This window comes from Crotalus tigris, unplaced genomic scaffold (genome assembly GCF_016545835.1).
Source record: "Crotalus tigris isolate CLP2741 ecotype Arizona unplaced genomic scaffold, ASM1654583v1 scf7180000024472.5447098, whole genome shotgun sequence".
In the NCBI taxonomy this organism is placed as follows: Eukaryota; Metazoa; Chordata; class Lepidosauria; order Squamata; family Viperidae; genus Crotalus; species Crotalus tigris.
This window is the reverse complement of record NW_024100643.1, coordinates 122,968-144,413: the sequence shown is the minus strand read 5'-3', so window position 1 is coordinate 144,413 and position 21,446 is coordinate 122,968. Positions and strand designations below refer to the sequence as shown.

The window sequence follows — 21,446 nt, the reverse complement described above, 5'->3', positions numbered from 1 at the left end:
GGCCAAAGCTTGCTGTACTACATCAGAAGGACTTTAATCTGAATCTCTGAATCTTACTAGAGTTGGAGATGGAACTTAGAATTTATTTGTAGGAATTACATATAAAAACCTGTACGCTGCAGAATGTAGAAGGAAATGTGCTAAGTCCTATTGTTATCTCAGTGGAAATAATTAGAAAAAATCGGTTAAAGTTCATTGTCTCCATTTTCTACACACCAGTGCTCAAAGTATGAGAAAGAAGACCATCTTTAACTTTCGGGAACCAAATATTCAAAATAGGCCTTATATAAATTCTGTATTCTCAAGGCTGGAATACATACTGGAAGGATACAGCTTGTTCAGAAGGAATCAGGGGAAGACCCAGAAGGAAAGTCATAGTAATCAACATGGAAATAATGAAGATGTTGAGACAAAATGACTAGTAATGCTGCAATTCTTGACTTTATGAGAAAATAAACCGACGTAGTCAAATGGATTTGATGGATTTCAGGAAAGCAGATTTTAATAAAAATCATAAACTGAATTCCATGGTAGGGGAATCTAAAAGGAAAATGAATTCAAGATGAGTTAGGAATTACTTTGAAAAAGGAAAAAACAGAAATCCAATCACAAACTATTCTAATTATCTAAGAATGATAAAAAAAAGTCACCATGATTACAAAATGCTGAGTGAAAAAGCTGAAAATCAAAAAGGACACTTATAGCAAGTGGAATTGTGATACAAGCCACTAGGGAAGAATATTCTGGATTGTATTGAAGATTGTATCTTCAAATATGTTAAAAATAAGAGACTCGGATGTTTTATGAAGATAGGAAATAGGTAACAAAGAAAAATCAGAACAATTATATTTGTATTTTGCTCAGGCTTGAGAGGATAGATGTTTTACCATATAACTGCAAAGATCTAGCTGAAGAATCGGATTCCACCTTGTGATTCCTAATCAGGATATACCTTATAACTTTGAATGAATTCAGGTAGTCCACCTGATGGATTATGCCTCAGAATATTTAGGAAAATTGTTGGGGGGCTGTCTGAACTAGTCTGAACTCTGAGAAATTCTGAACTAAAAATGAAGCACAAAATGACTAAATGAGAGAAAAGGCATAAGGAACCATAGTCGGTCAGTCAGTCAGTCAAACTTTCAACACCTATAAAGATTCCAGAACAGAACATTAATAACTTCACATCATATCCATTTGGAGCTTTTTGGTAACAGAACAGGAAATATTTGCCACTACCATCTTATGAGATGTTTTCAAATTTAGCATATGACCAGGCTATTTTCTAGTGGGATCCCTGTTTAGCTTCTAAGGTCATTAATCAGGTGCTCTACCTGCTGAGATAGATGTAGTTTTTAGGCTGCAATAATAAAATATAATTTCCAAATAGGGAAGGTTTTTGTTCCCTCATATTCTTCACTGTCCAATCTGCACTGAGTGCTGTGTTGAGTTCTGTGTGGCACATCTTAAAAAAGATTCAAAGGAGTTGGAGAGGGTAAAGAAGACACACAAGGATTATTGTAGATACTATGTCTTATGAGGAGAGACTAAGAAACTAGATATGTTTAGACTTAAAAAAAGATTAGTTATGGGCATGGTAGGCATTTTCAGGTCAGAGAACAATGTTAAAAGAATGGAGATTCTGTCAGAATATTAGGGGAAAAGTTGAAAGACTAGGACCAGTTTGATAGTGGAACACATTACCAGAGGAGGTTATGGGTTCCTTGTCACTGAATGTTTTCAAGCAGTGGCTGGACAGTCATCTGTTGAAAAATCTTTTAGATTTTTTGCACCAACCTCTCTGACAAAAGAAGCTATGGGATAATTATACTTCTGGTAGCCTTTCTGACAGGTAGGCATAACTGGAATTTTGACAGCATGCTGTGGCACTCCCATCAAATTGTTGGCAGGAGAGGGTCTTGTATATCAACAAGAAAACTGTCAGACTAGGTGCAAAAAACTATGATATAATAATTTACCAGAAGGCTAAACTGGTGAGGATTACTCCTGACAAAAATCAGTTTCTCCAAGATGTTCCTTCCTCACAGTTAATCTTCAAATGTTGGTTTGTCCAGCCCACCCACTCACCCCAAGCACAAGTTGACACTTCCATGCAAGACACTGGATGTAGGAATGTCTCTGATGTTCTTGCAAATAAACATGAAAAGCTGGTATTTTGAAGTATATTATTTTCTTCATTTCTCTTTAAAAAAATCAAATAAGCAAGCAGGAAATCTGGGTAGCATTGTGGTAGTGGGAATACTGACTGCAGGAACATATTCTTAATTATAATTAACAAGTGGGTCTCTTGTTTCGTAAAGAGAGTTATATCATGAATATGAGGTTTGCATCAGTATTAAGCAGGGAGAGAAGTGGCAATTTGATGTACCAAATGTCAAAACTATCTGAATCAACTTCAAGCCAGATGCATTCAATGCAAAGAATGCATGAACAAAATTCTGCATTTGTAATTGCAATGGGAAAGTGCCCCTATTCTCTGTATCATGTGGGTCTTCTTCCAGAATCAGACTGAAGTCCCACTGCCTCCAATATAAAATATTCAGCCCTCAGATCTCTGGAACATAAAACTATAAGATTCATATCAAATGCTTATTTGGGAAATAATTAATCTATTATGAAAATTATTCTTCTCCATCTGCATCAGCAGGTTGTACCACTATGGTACAGATATGCCTGGTTCATCATCCTTCCTTTCAATACTTTGCAGGGGGGACATATTTATAAAAACCAATTTAATTCTTAATGGAATCTCCCTGTCACCCATTTGTTAGATGAAGGAAGCTAATAAACTTTGACTCATAGGCCATGAAACCATGCATTTCCAATAACAAAAGCAAGTGAAATTAAATTAGCTTCAAATTAATATAAATAAAATGTCTTGCCTTCACAATATAGGCTCAAATGTAAATATAAATGCATGCCATATCTTCAACTAAAATGATGAGAAATGTAATTGAAATATTTAAATTCAAGTGATTTTAAAAACACCAACATGAATTTTTAAAAAAATATTTCAAATTTTATTTTTGAAGAGATTTTGAAAAACAAAGATACCTTATTTTGCTGCAGTTTTGAGATAAATTATACTGCTTGGTAAAAACTTGCCAACTTTTTCTATTTATCTCTTTTAAAGATCTGAATTAGGCAATAGAATTGAAAGCAAATTCAAATAAGAAAAATTGTTTTAAATTGTATTTGTGAATCTTGATGTGCCAGAGAAGACTGAGTAAGAAACCCACTCACTACTGAATCAGAAAAGTTCCCATTAATAACAGACAATCACACAAAGCCAATATATTTGCTTTCTTTATATGTAACTTTTGCATAAAGGATATCAAATACAAAACAGTGGAGACTAAACAGAGCACTTATGCCATGCCTATGTAACCCTGAATTTTCTTCTTTTGTTATGGTAATAGCATTAATAAAATTGCTCCCAACAAAAACATGTAACATCAGTGGCTTCACATAACAGCGTCTTTTCCTTCCTGCTCAGCAGGTACTCCAACTGAATAAAAAAAAATATCAAATCCTATGACATACAAAAGTTACTTCATGCTTCTCCCTGAACTTTTTTCAAATGGAAAAAAGATCAAAGGGAATATCACCCCCCCACACACCAAGTGTTTGGAACTCTGTTTCCTTTATCTCTCCCTCAACTTCTGCCCTCATTAGAATGGGTACTCCTGATGGGTGCACACTTTTCCATACTGGCAGCACTGAGGGGGCAGAATGAAGAGGTGATCGCATCTCAGTTCATGAGTCTATTTCAGTTTAATGCGTTTCTGAAGCAGAGCCCAAGCTTTTTCCACCTGCAAAAATGGATAGAGGGATTATTCAATAAGCATATCGGGGACGACTCTCCAAAGAAAATCCATTTAACAGATCCATAAGATTTTGCCTTTACTCATTTGCAGCTATTATGTTTTTCTTACCATTTCTTGTGTAATTTCTGGCTCCCACATTGTGCAAAGGACTACATGTGACTGCTTCACACGCTGGCTGTTAGGCATTTGGCTTTGTATCCGCAGTTTGGCAGCATCTGAACTTAGGCCATCTCTCTCCATGATGCGTCTTATGGCCTTGAAAGAAACAGAGACATAGAAGAGGTAGAGCAGGCAGATCCCTTTCTTAAACAACGCCTTCTAGCGTGGCTTAGGAAGCATGCCTGTTCCGTGGCAGCTCCTGCCCTATGGAACATCTTTTCCCTTGATATCCAGGAGGCTCTATCCTCTTAATCTTCTGGAAAGTCATGAACAGCTGGCTTTCCCTCCTGGCGCTGGGATGGTAAGATTGAAGCACCAGAATTGTACAGATGAATGGGTATAATTGATTATGTATATTCCTATTTTTTCTTATTTTTTTTGTAGTGTTGCTATTTGTTTTTTTATTACTGTTGTATGCCACAAGATGGATGACCATATAAATCTTTTAAATACTTTTTTAAAATAAAGTAAATGTGCTTATTTAAAAAAAGGGGCGTTGGTCTTACCTGAACGCCTTTTCTCAGTACGGAGATGGAGAATCCACCAATGGGTTTTCTCTGTCTGCCTGCTCTTGAAACCAAGTAGCCAAACTTGACACGCCCCCTTCTTGCTAGAGATCCACTCTTAACGAGGACAAAAGTGGCCGAAGATGGACGAGGTATTGGCTCTCAATTCCCTAATATCGGCCTAACTGACCCTAGGGTGGGTGTGGATTCTCCATCTCCGTACTGAGAAAAGGCATTCAGGTAAGATCAACGCCCCTTCTCCAGTACAGGAGATGGATAATCCACCAATGGGACATACCAAAGCCTCACTGTCCCGATGGGCGGGGAACAGATAAAGCCGGAATAGAGTCCTCAGAGACCACTTGCTGGAGGACCCTCCTACCAAAGGAGGCGTCCGCCGAAGCAAAACGGTCAATTTTGTAGTGGTGTACAAATGGAGATAGCGAGGACCATGTCGCAGCCCTGCAAATCTCCTCAATGGATGCCTGAGTGGCCCAAGCCGCAGAGGTTGCAGCACTGCGAGTGGAATGGGCCGTAAGACAACTTGGAGTCGGCAGAGAAGCAGACTGGTACGCTTCTCCTATACAATGCCGGATCCACCTGCCAATGGTGCCCGCAGAAACCTTTTGCCCAAAGGAATGATACAAAAAGGGCTTCTGATCTACGGAATGGCTCCGTGCGCTTGAGGTACCGCCTCAAGGCCCTGTGAACATCCAGAGTATGCCACTGCTGCTCCAAGTCATGACTCGGATTTGGGCAAAAATTTGGTAAATTATTTCCTGTGATCTGTGAAAAAGAGAATTTACCTTTGGGACGAACGAAGGATCTATACGTAGGACAACCCTGACACTATGGAAAACACAGAGGTCATTCCTGACCGATAAGGCCGCCATTTCTGATATCCGTCTGGCTGATGTAATGGCTGTCAGGAACGCCACCTTTACGGACACGTGTCTGAAGGAAATGGTTCCCAGAGGCTCAGATGGTGATATTGTGAGGGCACGGAGAATCCTCGGCAACTCCCAAGTTGGGTACCTGTGAACAACAGGAGGTCTGGTGTTGCATGCTCCTTTGATAAAGGCACAAATCCTGGGATGGTGAGCCAAGGGGACAGAATCCTGACATGAAAGAAGAGTGGACAGTGCCGCTACTTGTCTGCGAATAGTTGCAGGGGCAAGGCCTCTGTCCAGTCCATCCAACAGGTATTCCACTATTTGGGGGATGGTTAATTTGGAGATGACAAGTTGTCGCCTCCTACACCAAAGGCAAAAATTCTTCCAAGTGGAATCATAGATGCGATTGGTCGCAGGATGGCGTGCAGCCTGAATCACTATGATGGCTCGAGATGAAAATGATTCTTGTGCCATTATGCTGCACTCAAGCGCCAGGCGGTCAGCTGCAACCATTGGGGATCCGGATGACTGAGGGTCCCCTGATGTAGTGAACCCGATGTGGAGGAATCCTCCATGGGGATGACTGGGACAGGTTCATCAAGTCGGCAAACCACAGTCTCTGTGGCCAGTAAGGGGCCACGAGTATCAGTTCCGCCCGTTCGTGAATTAGTTTGCGGATGGTCGCCGGAATGAGTGGTAGTGGCGGAAAGGCGTAAAGTAAGCCTTGTGGCCACCGGGTCCGTAAGGCGTCCGTCCCCTCTGCCTCCGGAAGGAAATAACGGGAATAGAACCTGGGGAGTTGTGCATTGTTCTGTGAGGCAAACAGGTCGATAACTGGGTGGCCGAACCTGCGAGAGATGTCCGAGAACAGGTCCGGATGTAGGCCCCACTTTGAAGGGTCCACTGTGGTGCGGCTCAGGAAGTCCGCCTGTTTGTTGCTAACCCCTGAAATATGCTCCGCCCTAAGTGATTCTAGGGTGGACTCTGCCCAGGTGAACAGAAACCGTGCCTCGGCCATGAGGGATTTTGACCTGGTGCCCCCCTGCCGGTTGATGTGTGCTTTGGCCGCCACATTGTCTGTGAGGACTAGAACGTGATGATCTTTGATCATGTTTGAAGTGTTTTAACGCTAAGTGGATGGCCCTGAACTCCAACCAATTTATGCTGTTTCTCAGATCCGCGGTGGATCAACGTCCCTGCGTGAAATGAGAGCGTAGATGGGCTCCCCAGCTGTACAGGCTGGCATCTGTTGTGATGGTGACGCGTTCCGGTTCCTTGAAGAGTGATCCTTTGGTCACTGCCTGAGAACACCACCAATGAAGCGTCATTCGAACGTGAACCGGAACCTTGACCAAGTGGCTGGATGCGCTGGTATTCTGACGCTGGTATGGAAGGAGGAACCAATGAAGGTCCCGCAGATGGAGTCTGGCCCAGGGAACTACGGCTATGCAGGAGACCATCTTGCCCAGTAACTGAGAAAGTAAGACCAGTGGAACTGTGTGTTGCCTGTATACCTGACGAGCCAGTTCCTTGATGCTGACCACATGTTCCTGGGAGAGATGCAGTTTGCTGTGTCTATGCTGGCTCCCAGGTGCAGTAATCTGGATGGAGTTATCTGACTCTTTTGGAAGTTGACTGAGAACCCATGTTGTTGCAGAACGTGAATGGTGGTCATCACGTCTGCCCGAGCTGTCTGTAAGGATGCTGCCTGGATTAAAATGTCGTCCAGGTAGCATTGGACTCAAATTGGGATTTTCCTCAGTCTGGCCGCTACCACTGCCAGGATCTTTGTAAACACCCTGGGTGCTGAAGATAGGCCGAAAGGAAGGGCCCTGTACTGGAAGTGGTTACCCCTGTAACAGAAACGCAGGAAACGACGGTGAGCCGGGTGAATTGGAATGTGAAGGTACATTTCCGTGAGGTCTATTGATGCTAGGAAGTCGCCCTGCCTGATGCCTCCCAGGATGGACTGGAGGGATTGCATTTTGAATTTTTTGTATATTATATACCTGTTTAGATTTTTTTAGGTCCAGGATGGCCCTCCAACCTCCTGAGGGTTTGGGAACCACGAAGAGGATGGAGTAAAACCCCTTGCCCTTGTAATTTGTCGGAACCTGTTCTATGGCTTGTATGTCCAGTAAATGCTGGATGGCCTCCTGTATGAGTCTGTGTTTGTTGGGATCTCGAGATACTGAGCAGACTGTGAATCGATCTGGAGGCATTGCACGGAATTCCAGGGACAACCCGAACTGTATGGTCTGTAAGACTCAGTTGTCCGTGGAAGTCTGTTCCCACTGGTGGAAAAAGTGGGCCAACCTTCCTCCTATTGGGAGATTGGAGCAGAAGTCATTTGGTCTTTTGGTAGGAGCGGCCTGCCCCACGAAAAGGCCATTTTGACTGGTTTTGCTGTCTACTCCGAAACCCTTGCCTGTCGTAGGGACGGTCGTAAGATCTGTCCTGCCTAGGAGTATATGTTCTGGCGGGTTGACTGGCTGCTGACGAAAGGGCTCTCTCCAAAAATAAGGCACAGGCCGTTTGTCAGCTTTTTTGTTTAGATGCCCCATTATCTTATGCTTATCCTTATCTTCAACCAGATAAGGTGTGAGAGCCTCCCCAAACAACTTGTTGCCTAGATAAGGAGCGGTTGCTAGGCACCACTCCGCCTGCCAATACTTCAACCACAACATCCTCCTAGAAATTATGTTGGATGCTATGGACCTGGAGGAGAATATGGCTGACTGGAGTGAAGCGTCTGCCGCATATTCTGTGGCTGCTACCATCTTAGCCAGTCCTGATGAGTGCGCATGTCCACAATTGGGACCCTGGCCTGAAGTTGTTGCAACCATAAGAGAGTGGAGCGGACAAAAAAAGAAGCACATGTTGCCGCCTTGATGGCTCATGCTGCAGATTGATGTGTCTTACGAAATGATTGCTCCCACCTCTTGTCATCAGCCTTTAGTGCTTCCAATAAGTCCCCCACCATGGCGGTCTGGGAAACCAAGGGAGTCCAGGCTTCATCCACCTTGGGGACTTCCAGAGCATCCAAGAGATCAGTGGTGAACAGCTTTTTGTTCATTCCACTCACTGAAGGGAAAGAAGATGGAGTGTCCCATTGCTTTTTGATTCCCTTCAGAAACATGGCAGGACAAGGGACATGATGTTCAGCGACCACCCTTTCAACAAAAATCGGCCGTGATGGGGTACCTCTTGTTCCCTGCTGCTGAGGGAACTGGTCGGTCCCCATGTCTGCCGTCAGGGTGGCCTTGCGGAGTATGGTTAGGAATTTGTCCGCATTAAATAGACTCCCTGAAGTAGAAGGCTCCGGGGGAATTTCCTCATCCTCCAAGAGAGTAATTTCCGGATACTCCTCCTCCTGAGGGGATGAGTATCCACTCATGGAGGATTGTCCGGGAGAAACTGGCTCCTGAGGTGCTTGGGGTTCCGTAGGGAGCTTGCAGGGTGGCATGGTTGAGGTAGAGGCCTCCTGCTCGGAGTGACCAGAGCGTTGAGCCAAAGCTCTGTCCACAACCTTGGTCAACAATGCCTCTAAGTGTCCATCGGAGAAAATATCTCCGATATCAGGACCCCTGAGTCCCGCGGCCATGGGCGTGAATGTGGACTCAGGGATGGTATCTGGGACTGGTGTTGCTTGTTGAGCCGATGTAGAGGGTGAGCCCAGTGTTACCGGCATTCCCGGGAATGACCACACCCCTTGATGTGATGTTGATGGGCCCAAGGGAAGTTCCATTTCGGTGGCCGCCATTTGATCCCCTTCCAATTGAGCCTGCCTCTGTGCTCTGGAGAACTCTTTTCCAGAGCCTGGTGCCTACGGCTGGCTTGCTTGTCCGCCAACTTGGATGTCTTCTTTAGCGTGTGTTTGGTCTTGGCTTTGCACTTGCCCGCCGCCTTCTGTTCAGAAGTTTTAGTGCAGCTGTAATTGGGTGATGGAGAGGGTGTGCCCAAGGTTTGAGGCAACGGTGATCCCTCCATCCCACTTGAGCAAACTCAGTAGAAGCACTGAGGTAAAGCTCAGGCGGGCAAGTAGTTGGCGGCAGCGAGATTGGAGCAAATACCAGGACTGCTCCCCTGACCACCCGACCCAAAAAAAAAAAACAAAAAACCTCTCTCTGGACTATGGTCACGGTAAGAGAGGCAGGTACCGAAGGCACGTTTGGAACCACTCTCTGGGCTCTGCCCGGAGGCCTTAGGTGGCCAGGCAGTGTGCACCAGTAATAAAAAAGAAAGAAAAAATTTGTAAGCAACCTCAATCAAGATACAAAAATAATTGAGCAATTGGAATTAATTTCAATTGGCGGCTAACCGATATAGGAAAGACCTGTGATGAAGGCTTATTTACCAATGTAGCTGCCTATAACCAGGCCTGTTAGGCCTGAACAGGCCTCCACGTGGGGCCTAAAATGGCCGCCGCTATAACAATGAGGCCTGTGCACTTGATGGATATTAATCAGTAACGAGGGGAAGAAGAACTGCTTCCTGTGTTGCTGCTGAAGCCGGGAAGCTGAATTCCACAGCCAAAAATTCGGCTGAGAAAATGGTGTCAGCTAGGGCTTTGGGCTGCTTTTACAGCCTCCGCAGATCGGATTCAGGCCGAATCCGAGGCAGGAGCCTGTAATCCTTTCCCTAACTGGGGAAGGAAAGCAGGGAGGGCAGGAGAAAAGGCGCAGCAATTTGTCTCTGCAATTGCCTTCTCACCCCCCCCCCAGGGCCCTGGGAAAGAAAGAGTGAAAGGCAAAGAGGATAATATGGAAAATTTCTCTCCCCACATGCTATGAGATTTACCAGTGTTTCATGTGGTATTGATATCTATGGTCAGGCCTGTTAGGCCTGAATAGGCCTCCACGTGGAGCTAAAATGGCCGCCACTGTTAGAATGAGGCCTAGTCAGTCGAGGGATGCAAAAACGACCAGGAGGGAAGAAAACAAGATTTGAGGAATCCTGCTGCCAAAACTGGGGAATTTTCTCCCCCTTGGCTGTGGATTCCTCCCCCCCGCTTATGGGAAATTTCCCCCCCCCCACATGCACCTCCTCCCTATCTAACTTGCAATTGATTGAGAGCCAAGTCACAGAAGTCTTGCAAGAGCGGAGACCAAGTTAAGACTGGATCTCCTGGCAAGAGGGGGCGTGGCTTGTTTGGCTACTTGGTCTCAAGAGCAGGCAGACAGAAAACCCATTGGTGGATTATCCATCTCCTGTATTGGGGAAAGTAATGTTTATTGGGATCATATAAGGTCACCTAGACTTAAAAACTAGCAATAAGGAGAGAACTAGTTACAATTCTTAAAGTATAAAGTTGGACAATTTAGAATACTGTTCAGTATTCATAAATCTGCCATCATAACTATACCTCTGAGGGTAGCAAAAGCAGAGCAAGGATTCTAATGAATGTAGATAGGCTCATGTGGGAGAAGCTGATCCTTCAAATTTATTAGTTACAATCTACAAAACCCTCATCGCATTTGCTCCTCTTTCTCTTCAACTGAGAAAATATTTTTAACTGCCTTATCTGTATCCTTAGCAGGTAGCAAATAAATGTGTACTTGAAAACAGAGGCAGAAGGAAGCTTAGCTACTCCTGCATAAGGAAAACACAGCTAAGACTGCTCCACTCTTCTCTTCCTGCAATTACTAAAGAAATATTAATGGTAAATTATATAAGCAAGACATGAAAATCATAGCATCCTATTCACTTCCCATACAACAGTTAAAACAGAGGTGTCTTCCACATTATTTAAATGTTAAACCTTCAAGAACCAATATTTTTGCCTCATTGGAAATGCTTGTGCCAGAGAATTCTGGAATAGCCTTGAATTTGAATTTTTTTTTATTATAGTGAGCCTTTGTGAAAAGGTAGAACAGAAATGCAATTAAATAAATGAAAACCAAACTATGATATGAAAAATTGTGTCTTTGGATGCTATTGCCAAATGTAGAATACCCTTCCTCACAGTAGCTCTTAGGTATATATATGGTATTAATTTTTTTGTTTTTTTAAAAGGGTTTTTTGCTAAGAAATCATTACCTTTCAGATGATGAGAATTAACTATAGTAATATTAATTTCTTAATGTGATACTGTTATTTGAGCTGTTTATATTACTCTTACTTTATCGTTTTTTAATCCTGGTATTTTCCTCATTATTGTGGTTTATTAATTTTGTGATACAAGCCGGTTTGTATTTTTAAAAATCTGGATATAAATTATTCTTATCTATTTAGCTACCTTACCTTTCATTGCACATACTATCACTGAAAGCTAAATTACAGTTTTCAGAATAACAGAATTACAGAGTTGGAAGGGACCTTGGAGGTCATCTAGTCCAACCCCCTGCTCAGGCAGGAAACCTATACCATTTCAGACAAATGGTTGTCCAATCTCTTCTTAAAAACATCCAGTGTTTTCCAGTATGTATGTGTCAAATATCCATACACAGAATACAAATGTCATGTATGATCATTATTTAGAATGACTATCATATAATTTGCCCCATAGCTGTAACAGCACAGCATTGGATTCTTTTTAAACAACTACTGTATTGCTTTATGATGGCTGAAATAAAATCTAAAATACCAGCATGCTCCAATTTAAATCTAACTACTTTGCACTAGCTATTCTTTTGGGTAAACATGACAAGTGCCATCTACTGAACAGGAAGAGAGAGATTTTATTTGCAAGAATTGTACAACCCAGCAATACTTACCTCATTTTCAGGAATGGTGACTGTCCAGACCTCATGCACCATTTCTGACCAGCCTGCCTCCAGCAACATAGCTGCATCCAGCACACACACTGCCTTTCCTGCAGACCAGTTTATAGAAATTTGAGTGGTAAAAGAAGCATCAAGAGGGGATTGCAGCATGTTTTAATTTCTATCATAGCTTATTATGAACAAATACTGTGATGGCACAGTCAACCCTTCTCTCATACTGGAGAATAAACAAATGTATTGATAATTTATAAAATTATCCAAATGTAAAATTCTGATTTGTTACTTTCAAGCAAGCCGTGATGGCAAAGCAACAACATCATATTATTCTGCAAGTTGTCTGGAAATCTTTGAAACTGAGAGAGCAGGGGCACAAATGACTATATAAATAATAACTGCTGCATCATGGGCTAACCCTAACTTTAATGTAACTAAACTCAGATAAAACACGTATTGCTGTCAATGTTAGGGATGGAATTAGATGGCCTGTAAATTAAATAAAATGATACTTATCTCAGTTTTCATAGGCTATACAGCTGAACAACCCTCATGCTGGGACCATACGATAGTCCATCATAAGGGAAGTCACAATGACTCTGCTAGGAAAGCTCCTTTGGCATAGCTCTTACAGATTACCCACTCATCTTTCTGAAAAAAGGAGATCCTGCACCTATGTAACTTATTCACAAGTTTTGCCAAGATCCCAAGAACTCACCCTGGTTGGCTGCCTCTTTTATCTTCTCTTTTGCCATTTGAGCCATTACTGGCCACATGATATTGTTCAGTTGCTTCATCTGTTCCTGTAAGAGGAAACAAAGAAAGCCAACATGAGAAATTTAAGATGACCTGCTGCTACAGATGAAAACCAAACCAAACCCTGGGGATTTCCAAGGTGCACTACCAATCCCAAAGGTATGGTATGCAAATCAGAACTGGGTCAAGACATGCTCTGGTATACAAACAGGTATCCCAGCATCACCAGTTCTAAGAGTTTAATTTCCCAGTCTCAGGACCACACTGTATTTAGTACACAGGGAGAGGTTCTTCCGGTGTGCACTGTGCTCAAGTAATACCTTTCACCCACAAATGGGGGGAAAAACAACCCCTTGCTGTGAAAGGAGGTGAAAGGGCAGAGTTAATGGGGTGGAACAGAGAGGCATTCTGATGTCAGTGAATCAAAGGTAAACCAAATATGCTCAATTGGAAAGGAAGGAATGTCAATACTGAAATTCAGTTTTTTACCCCAAACTGAGGCAGCTTTTACCTGGTCTCCAAATACTTTGGCTCCCAACAATTTTCTGTTGATGGTTCCATCTTCTTTCAAAATATCTGTAAAGAGGAGTTGGATTCGCCAAACACACACCAGAAGGAAATCTTGTGCAGCTTCCCCTTATTTGTGCTAAGAGACCCTCAAAAGTCAAATCCCTTTCAGAATTCACAGGTGACTTCCCATCTCCATTCCTAATTCTCAGGGTAATTAACTGGTTTTCACTGCCATTTTTGAAACACAAGATTTGCCAAACTGATAATTTCATTTATGATTCAAAACATTGGACAAATGTACAAAAAGGATACTAATGTAACATTTTCCCCAGAAAAAAAATTAAGAGTACTTCAAAACCTTATGGTAGTTTCCTGCAGTTTTTCCCAATCTGGTAATACAAAAACTGGTGCTATAGGAATCACTTAGATGAGTGAACAGTGTAGAAATGGAATGAATAAGTAAATGAATAAATAAATCCTAGAATTTCAAACTTCTCTAGACAGCAGTAGATTTGGAAAGTCACCTTATTGGATGGCTGCATATGATTGCAGATAAAAATAACCTCTGCTGAGTTGTGGAGAAATGGGTATACTATAAGAACCAACTATAGTAGTAAATAATAATGTTATTTTTCCTGGAGTCTAGCATCCAAGGTCACTTGACCATAACCTTCCAAGAGTGACTGACTTTACCAAATATTTTCACCTAGATTAAGTGGCAATTCAATATACACGGTATGTTATACAATACAGCTTCACCTTTGGCCTGCTTGTTACCTCAGTTTTTCTCCTTCCATATTTATTTTTCCAGTGATGGGCCAAACTACTATGACATCAATGCACGTTTATAAACTTCGCCTGGTGAGGACAAATGCAATTTTGGCAAGAAAACAAGGAGAATAAATTTGGAAATGGGAAGAATACATGGCTTTAAGTAATAAAAGCTGATTGGCTGAGGATAAGAGAGAAGGAAAAAACTGAGGCAGAACCCTTGCTATCCCTCCCCTAGCAGTTTTTTGGATGAACTGAATTAAAATATGGCTTCCCCAAAGTCAGCCGTACCTGGTCCAAATGCTTCTATCACCTGCTCGTATACAGGACCACCTGGTATGTAAATGTTGTGTCCCAGACTGTCCATATCCAAATGGAAGGCACCAAGCCGAAGCAAATACTGGGCCACAGAACTTTTGCCACTACCAGATCCACCTGTCAGCCCTATTATGTAGGGTGTGGAAGAAAGTAATGGATTTTTCTGAAAAGAAAAGTAATTGATTTTAAGGGAATAATGTATATTCACTTTCACGTTTACTGTTGTTTGACATTACAGAAGTATCACGGCTATCATTTTTCCATTGCTTCTTTTCATAGCAGCACTGTTCTGGTGAATAAATATCCACCACATACAGCCCTGTTACATTTCTGTAGAGCTACATTCATAGTCCTGCACACTATTCCCTGTAGAGTGTGCTTTCCATTCAGAGAGCTTGGCTGTTCATAGTGGGTTTGCATCCTCTATAAGCATCCTTCTCCCCTCACTCCAGTTTTTGATGAAGGGAAAACATTAGTCTCTTCTGAATAAGCCACAGCTCCTGACTGTATCTGAAAATTCAGTGCTTGCTAATAGCAAAGATTGCTTTGAAGAAGCAGTGAAGCAGGGAGTGTGAAGAGAAGGTGAAGGGACGTGGTAGGTACCAGAGGAAGGTAGATACCAAAGAGTAGCCTGAGGAGGAAGTGCCTGCTGGAATTATCCTTATCAGGCTGTATTAGCAGATGTCCCTGTCCCTCTACATTGCCTAGCCGGGACTCAGATCATTTTCCAGTATGGAACCGAGCTAGCTCCTCATGGAACAACCTGTGTCCAGAAATTGTGAGCGCTCCAGAATGGCATAGGGTCTCTTGCTCGAGCAGAGGGTTGCACTAGAAGACCTCCAAGGTACCTTCCAATTTTATTATTCTATGTTTCTCCTATTGGAAAGCCTTTACTTAGAAGAAAGGAAGAGGCCAGAGACAATCCAAGTAAGAACTTGCTCACAGTGAAGACTGGAAGGCATGTTCAGACTGTTCCTTAACCTATGACTCATCTTTTATCTCTTAGAAAATCTAGCAGCAAAGATGGCAATCCATAGGAATAGGTCCCTTTCCACTCAAAAGGCCTTACTACCAAATGAACACAGAATTGCAGTTCATCCACCCATACAACTCAAAAGCTAAAACAAATATTACTTACCTGAGGCACATACAACAACGTTCCAAGAAGTCTGTACCTCAGGCTAGAAGAGCTGATTTTTTCTTCCTCATTTCTGGCATGTTGAGGGTCAACAGCCAGACTGATTTTGTGGAGAGCTAGTTCAGAAAGGTTCTGTAAGACATTTGTTAGGAAACAGATGAGTTGCCTTTCCATATTATACCACATAATATGGCAACCAATATCTATTATTCTACCACTACAGCTAGTCCTCACAATGACTGGTCTCTTAGTGACTGAAATTATGACAAATCCTCCCCTCCAAAATGTGCTTATGGACATATGCTTCAGGAATTCCTACAGCCACACTGCTCCCCCTATAGTCACATGATTGCATTTTAGGTGATTGGCAACCAGTTGGCATTTATGATCAGTTGTAGCATCCCACTATCCTGTGACATCAATATCTGGCATTTTTGCCAGTTTCTGTTATTTACTTTTAGTTTCCGGCAAAAAATGCCCGTTAGATAAAAATTGATTTGTTTAATGATACCATGTTCACTTTACAACACCTGCAAAAAAGGTTGTAAAATCTCATAAAAGTAAATTGCCACTTAATAATCACCAAGACTGTAATTCTCAACTCAATTATGATTATAAATAGAGGACTACTTGTAAAACCCTTTCCCTCTACATCTGAAATTAATGTCATTTAATCAATTTGTTGCAGACTGTTATTTAACCACCTGGTACTAGAAGAGCCAAAAAGGTGGAAATAGGGCTTCTGTTGCTATTTAGTAACAGGCTCCAAAAAGATGTAAAAAGCATCTATTTTAATATGCTGTTACTACATTTACACTCCGTATTTTCTCCAATGATCTAAGGCAGTATATATATTTTTATCAGTTTTATTACTTCAACCACCTTGTAAGTGCAGGAGATAAGACTAAATAGAGATTCAAGGCCCCTGAAGCTGTATGGCTTCATAACTAGCCTCACCAGTCCTAGGGCAGCCTTTATATACTACTCTAGTTCTCTTGAGTGACCAGACACCAGCTTCTCTACCCTGGTATGGAAGTGAAATAGATCAACAAACTGGCTTATGTTCCATGTTTAAGGGAATATAAAGCAAAGCATATTTAATAAAAATGTAAATATAATAAACATGCTTTTGTTTATCTAATGAACATGTTTAATAAAAACATCTCAGGCATGTGCAATCTTTTTCATTAATCTTTGGTATGCAATTCCAGAGGAAAGACCATAAGCCCTAGAACTAGCTGCCACAGTGGTTGCTGGAACTGATGGATTTTAAACAAATTTTAAAAAGTGGTTTATGGATGATTACAGTAGGGACAGAGATTACCATCAAGCCCTTTGTTATGTCTCCTACACTCACAAAAGCTTGCAGAAGAAGTCTTGTCTGGTGGGAGGGGGGCAGGTTTAGTAAGCAAGTGAGTGGATGGAAATGAGCCATGCTCTATATTTCTCTACCTGTTTTATGCTGGGAATAAAATTCTAAACACAGCAGTATAAGTAAATAATGGGCCATGCAAATTTTTTCAGGCTATTTAGCTTCTACAGAGGTCCAAATAAAGCAATCCCTTCAAGTTATTTGAGGAAGCAATATGAGCCTTTACAATTCCTGGCTTTTCTGCCAATGAATGACCTCAGAATAACAATCAAAATAAACACCATTAAGGTGATCACCATTAAATCTGAATATACCTCATTTGAATTAGTTTGCTATTTATATAATTATATAAACAGCATACTGTAATCTGCAGTAAAACTTTAACAAATATCTGAATGCCCCCAAACCCTCTAATTAGCATATACTAGTCTTATTATATAGGAGTGGAATCCAAATGAAAAAACTGTTACTGTAACTAGCTAAAGTGAGGTTTCACTTTACTATATAACTGAAACATTTTCTAAAAGAAAGCTGGGATTTCCAAATGTAGAGCCAAGCTCTATTTAGTTATTAAAGTTTCCTCTAAACAATATATTTTTCCCTCCAGGCAGAACAACACAGCCTGTTCTCTTGGTAGAAAATTCCAGAATCTGGGAGCAGTGCCCAAGTACTTCTGCTAGTGATGCAATTGAGGAAGAACGGTGTTCTGAAGACTTTAAGTTTTGGCAGATCCTAGATGATCTTTCAGTTACTTTGAACCCAATAGTAGCAAAAAGGTTCCCACATACTTACATTTTCTGCCCTCCTTCTGTTGACAGAAAGACCACCCTTGAATGTCTCCTCACTGACTACAATGCACTTCAGGTTAGCATCAGTAATTGATGGACCAAAGGGATCACATAGAGGAGCAATATCAAATTGCACGGAAGGCTTGACATCTACTAGAAATTCAGTAAGTTGAGCCACACGTTCTTCAAATGGTAGGATCAGCTCTTTTAATAACTTATCTGTTGATGAAAAAAAATAAGAGGAAATTGTAGTAAAGCACAGCCCATCCTTCCTCAGTGTCTTGAGATGATGCCCCAGTATAAGGAGAAAAGTTCATAGTGCTACAAAGTTGTGATTTCCTTAGGTTACAATTAAGAGAGTCATATTGAGGAAAGGCAACAGATCTGGATATATAATTCTCACGAGTTTGTGATAAGCATAGTTGCTTAAAGTGCAAGTCAAAGCTAACGATTTACTTACTGAATTTAGAGTTCTCTCATCACAATTGCTCAGGGTTAATAATAAATTCGTGTACATTTTCCTTAAAAAACAAAAGGTAGTATTTGAAGTGGTATAAAGTTATGGTGGAATTAAGGAAGGGTGCAAGGATAAAAAGCTATCAATAAGAGCAGTGTAATAAATAATGCTGATGTAAACCATTTTTAGCTGTACTTCCTATTCTATTATATCTTTATTTGACTTGCTACTTCTTATACCTTTTCTAAACTTTGCATAACATTGCTTAGTTCAAAAAAGGCAAAAACAAAGTGTGTGTGTGTGTATGTGTGTGTGTGTGTGTCTATGCACAAATACACACACCCAAGGATGGAAAAAAGTACAAAGACAAATCCATTTAAGTTAGCTACCACTACCAAACCTAGATGTTATATCATATTTAAGATGATATCATATTTAACAAGGCAAACTGCCATAATGCAGAACAATACATTTTTAAATTCTGCAAATATACTTAGCTAATATTTCCAGTAAAGTACAGAAAATTATATGAAATTCTAAATATCAGCATCACATGTCTAATTTATCCTCTAGACTGTCAGTCCTGATTCCAGTAACAGCATTAAATAGTTTTGTACAAAAAATCTGGACTAAAAGTTCCCAAATACTTCTAATTTCTCTAAATGGTATTGCAGGAGAAAGGCATATATGCTTCAAAGAGACCCACTTTCCAAAAGTTCTTTATCAGAGACACCAATGAGGAGCCGATTTTCTGCCAGCAGACAGCTTACACTCAGAAGGATCTTGTGACCATTGTGAAGTCTATCAAAAGTGCCTCCAACAACTACATCAGAGAAACTTTGCAATGGCTCATTTGTTTTCTCAGTCTCCTCTTGTGGGGACAGTTCTCCATTATCATCTTGTAACTCATAGTCAGGATACAGTAAAACAGACCTCAGTTTAGGGCAACAGCTGTAACAACTGGTGGCATAATATTCTAGGCGTTGTTTGATTGGATTTGATTGCATCCCATCTGCACTTTCATAGTCTGTGAGCACCACCTCAGGTGGCTTGGAAAGATTCTGTACAGATTCTAGTTCTGGAGGGTTAGCTCCTTGGTTGAGAAGGTTGGTGAGTAATATCCGGACATCAAGATGACGATGGATGTCAGCATCAGTGTATAGCTTGCTGATAAGGTTGTGTACTTCAGAAGTGGCAGGAATGTAGGCGAAACGGGGCTGTGTAGCACCCGACAAGCTGAGTCCTGGCTGCAATTGAATATATAAGGTTTCTTGTACCAACCGGGCAGCTGAAGCAAGGATGGGCATTAAGCGCAGAGAAAGTGCCGACAGTGGGGATGTCAGAACAAGTAGACCAGATCGGAAAATCGACATGCTGTCCGGGGAGGAACCATTCGGGAAGATATATACAAAAAAAGAAAAGTCAAAATAATGACCAAAGATTTTATGTCATTAGCACCTAGTTTAAAATGACAAACCCCACTGTAAACTCCAGAAAAAAATTCCTTTTATTGGAAAGTAGAAAATTTCTATTTAATTGACTGTATTATACACTAGCATTGGATATTATCTTGCAGCCTAACCTTCATAAGATTGCTATGAAATTGCAGTATGTTTGAACTTGCTGGAGGAAGTAACAATTGAGAACGTGTCCATAAGCAGCAATGCTGCCTATTTCCTTTTTGCTTATTTTTAACTTCTATTTGACATTAGTTAATATGCAATATTTAATAAGCATATTTTTAGCTCAATAGCTCCCCTCCCCTTCTTGAGACTTCATGTAATTGTGTACAAAAGTTAAAATATTAAATTGCTATAGTATAAATATCAATAGAATTGGCTACTGAAAATAAACTATGTAGATATAATACAATGGGATATTCCACATTAGTATAGCTAATGTTCTATGACAGTGACTTCTAAATAGATAACTGCCATGAATGCCTGCGATTTAATTTTGCATATAGTTATATATACATTTGTATTTCTTGGGAAAAAGTAGGCTTCAACACAAAGTAGCTAAATCTACTTTGGATTTCCAGAAAAAAACAACATACACTTCTAGTAGTAAAGTTAATACTGCATAGGAATTATATTTTTACATGTATTTCTATTTTTGTTACTCTTTTAACCTGCTCTTTAAGAAGTCAAACAACTTTTCCTTCTTGCCAATTTTTTCTCACATAAAGGATACGTAGCACCTAAAGTTCAGAAACAGCAGTTGACCCTAAATTACTCAAAAGATTATATAATACAGGAGACTGGAGATTTGAACCACCATTTTTATTTTTATCTATTTTTATCCTGTATTTGTTTTAACAAATAATTCAGTGCTTAAACATATCAAACACATCTTCCTATGTTCCCCATAACAACAACCCTGTGAGAATTGGGTGAGAGTGATTGGCCCAAGGTCACCCAGCTGATTTTCATGAACAAGGCAGGATTAGAACTCACTAGACCAAAGTGGTTCTCAAAAAAAGGGGAAGGCAAGGAGGGAGAGAAAGGGGGAGGGAAAGAGAGGGAGGAAGAGGGAGACTCATTCCAGCGTTTATCCGAAATTGGCTCGGCGTTCTGCAGCTGTAAACCAAACATACAGAATTTGGAAGGCTGATTTGATTATTAGAGCACGGAGGTTGCTTAGCCATACATGACCCATTTTCTTTAGCCTCCCATCTTCTCCTGTTATACTACCATAGCTGTTCTTACTTTTGATATTTGACCAACTACCTTTCCTGCTTTTTTTTTTTTTTTAGTGCAACAAACAGCTCCAGGCTTGGGAAAGGAGAGTTAGGAGAATAAGCTACATTTGCTCATTCGCGGACCTGCAGTAAGAGAAAACCTGCGGACAAAGTGTCAATTAACCCAGGTTCCGTCGCTGGAAAAGAGCACGCGAAATTATAGCTCTCCTCCCCTCAACCATGCCTCTCTCCCGCTGCCCTGCAACCCCACGGGACTGGTGGCATGTCTTCCTCCACCTTCTAAGTAGTATAACCCCCCCTCCCCAAGAAGGAAAAGAAAGAGCACCTCCCGCCTACTCACCTGATAGGCAACCTCAGCGAAGTCAACACCGACCCGGAAGTGTCTCTGCATAAACTGGAAGCGATCCTCGTCGCTAGAAGGAAAATATTTATAGCCCCCGAGTGGAAAGTTAATCTCGAGGGGGAGGGATTTAAAGGACGCGGATCCCTTTGGCTGATGTTGATGATGAT

General features: G+C 41.2%; 1 protein-coding gene across 3 annotated transcripts; it reads right to left on the bottom strand.

Moving 5' to 3' along the window:
- Window positions 1–3,314: 3,314 nt before the first annotated feature.
- COASY (Coenzyme A synthase) lies at window positions 3,315–21,405 on the bottom strand. Of its 3 annotated transcripts, none has more exons than XM_039333105.1 (10): window positions 21,277–21,405; window positions 18,942–19,609; window positions 17,783–17,997; window positions 15,619–15,750; window positions 14,454–14,643; window positions 13,393–13,457; window positions 12,844–12,928; window positions 12,123–12,220; window positions 3,957–4,103; window positions 3,315–3,833 (listed from the first exon to the last, which is right to left on the bottom strand). In XM_039333105.1, exons 2-10 carry the CDS (start codon window positions 19,606–19,608, stop codon window positions 3,786–3,788), a joined length of 1,647 nt encoding a protein of 548 aa, XP_039189039.1. In that variant the 5' UTR covers window position 19,609; window positions 21,277–21,405; the 3' UTR covers window positions 3,315–3,785. The 3 variants fall into 3 exon arrangements, with proteins under 3 accessions (XP_039189039.1, XP_039189040.1, XP_039189041.1); XM_039333106.1 differs by lacking the exon at window positions 21,277–21,405 and adding an exon at window positions 21,060–21,225; XM_039333107.1 differs by lacking the exon at window positions 21,277–21,405 and adding an exon at window positions 20,944–20,965.
- Between the last annotated feature and the right edge of the window lie 41 nt (window positions 21,406–21,446).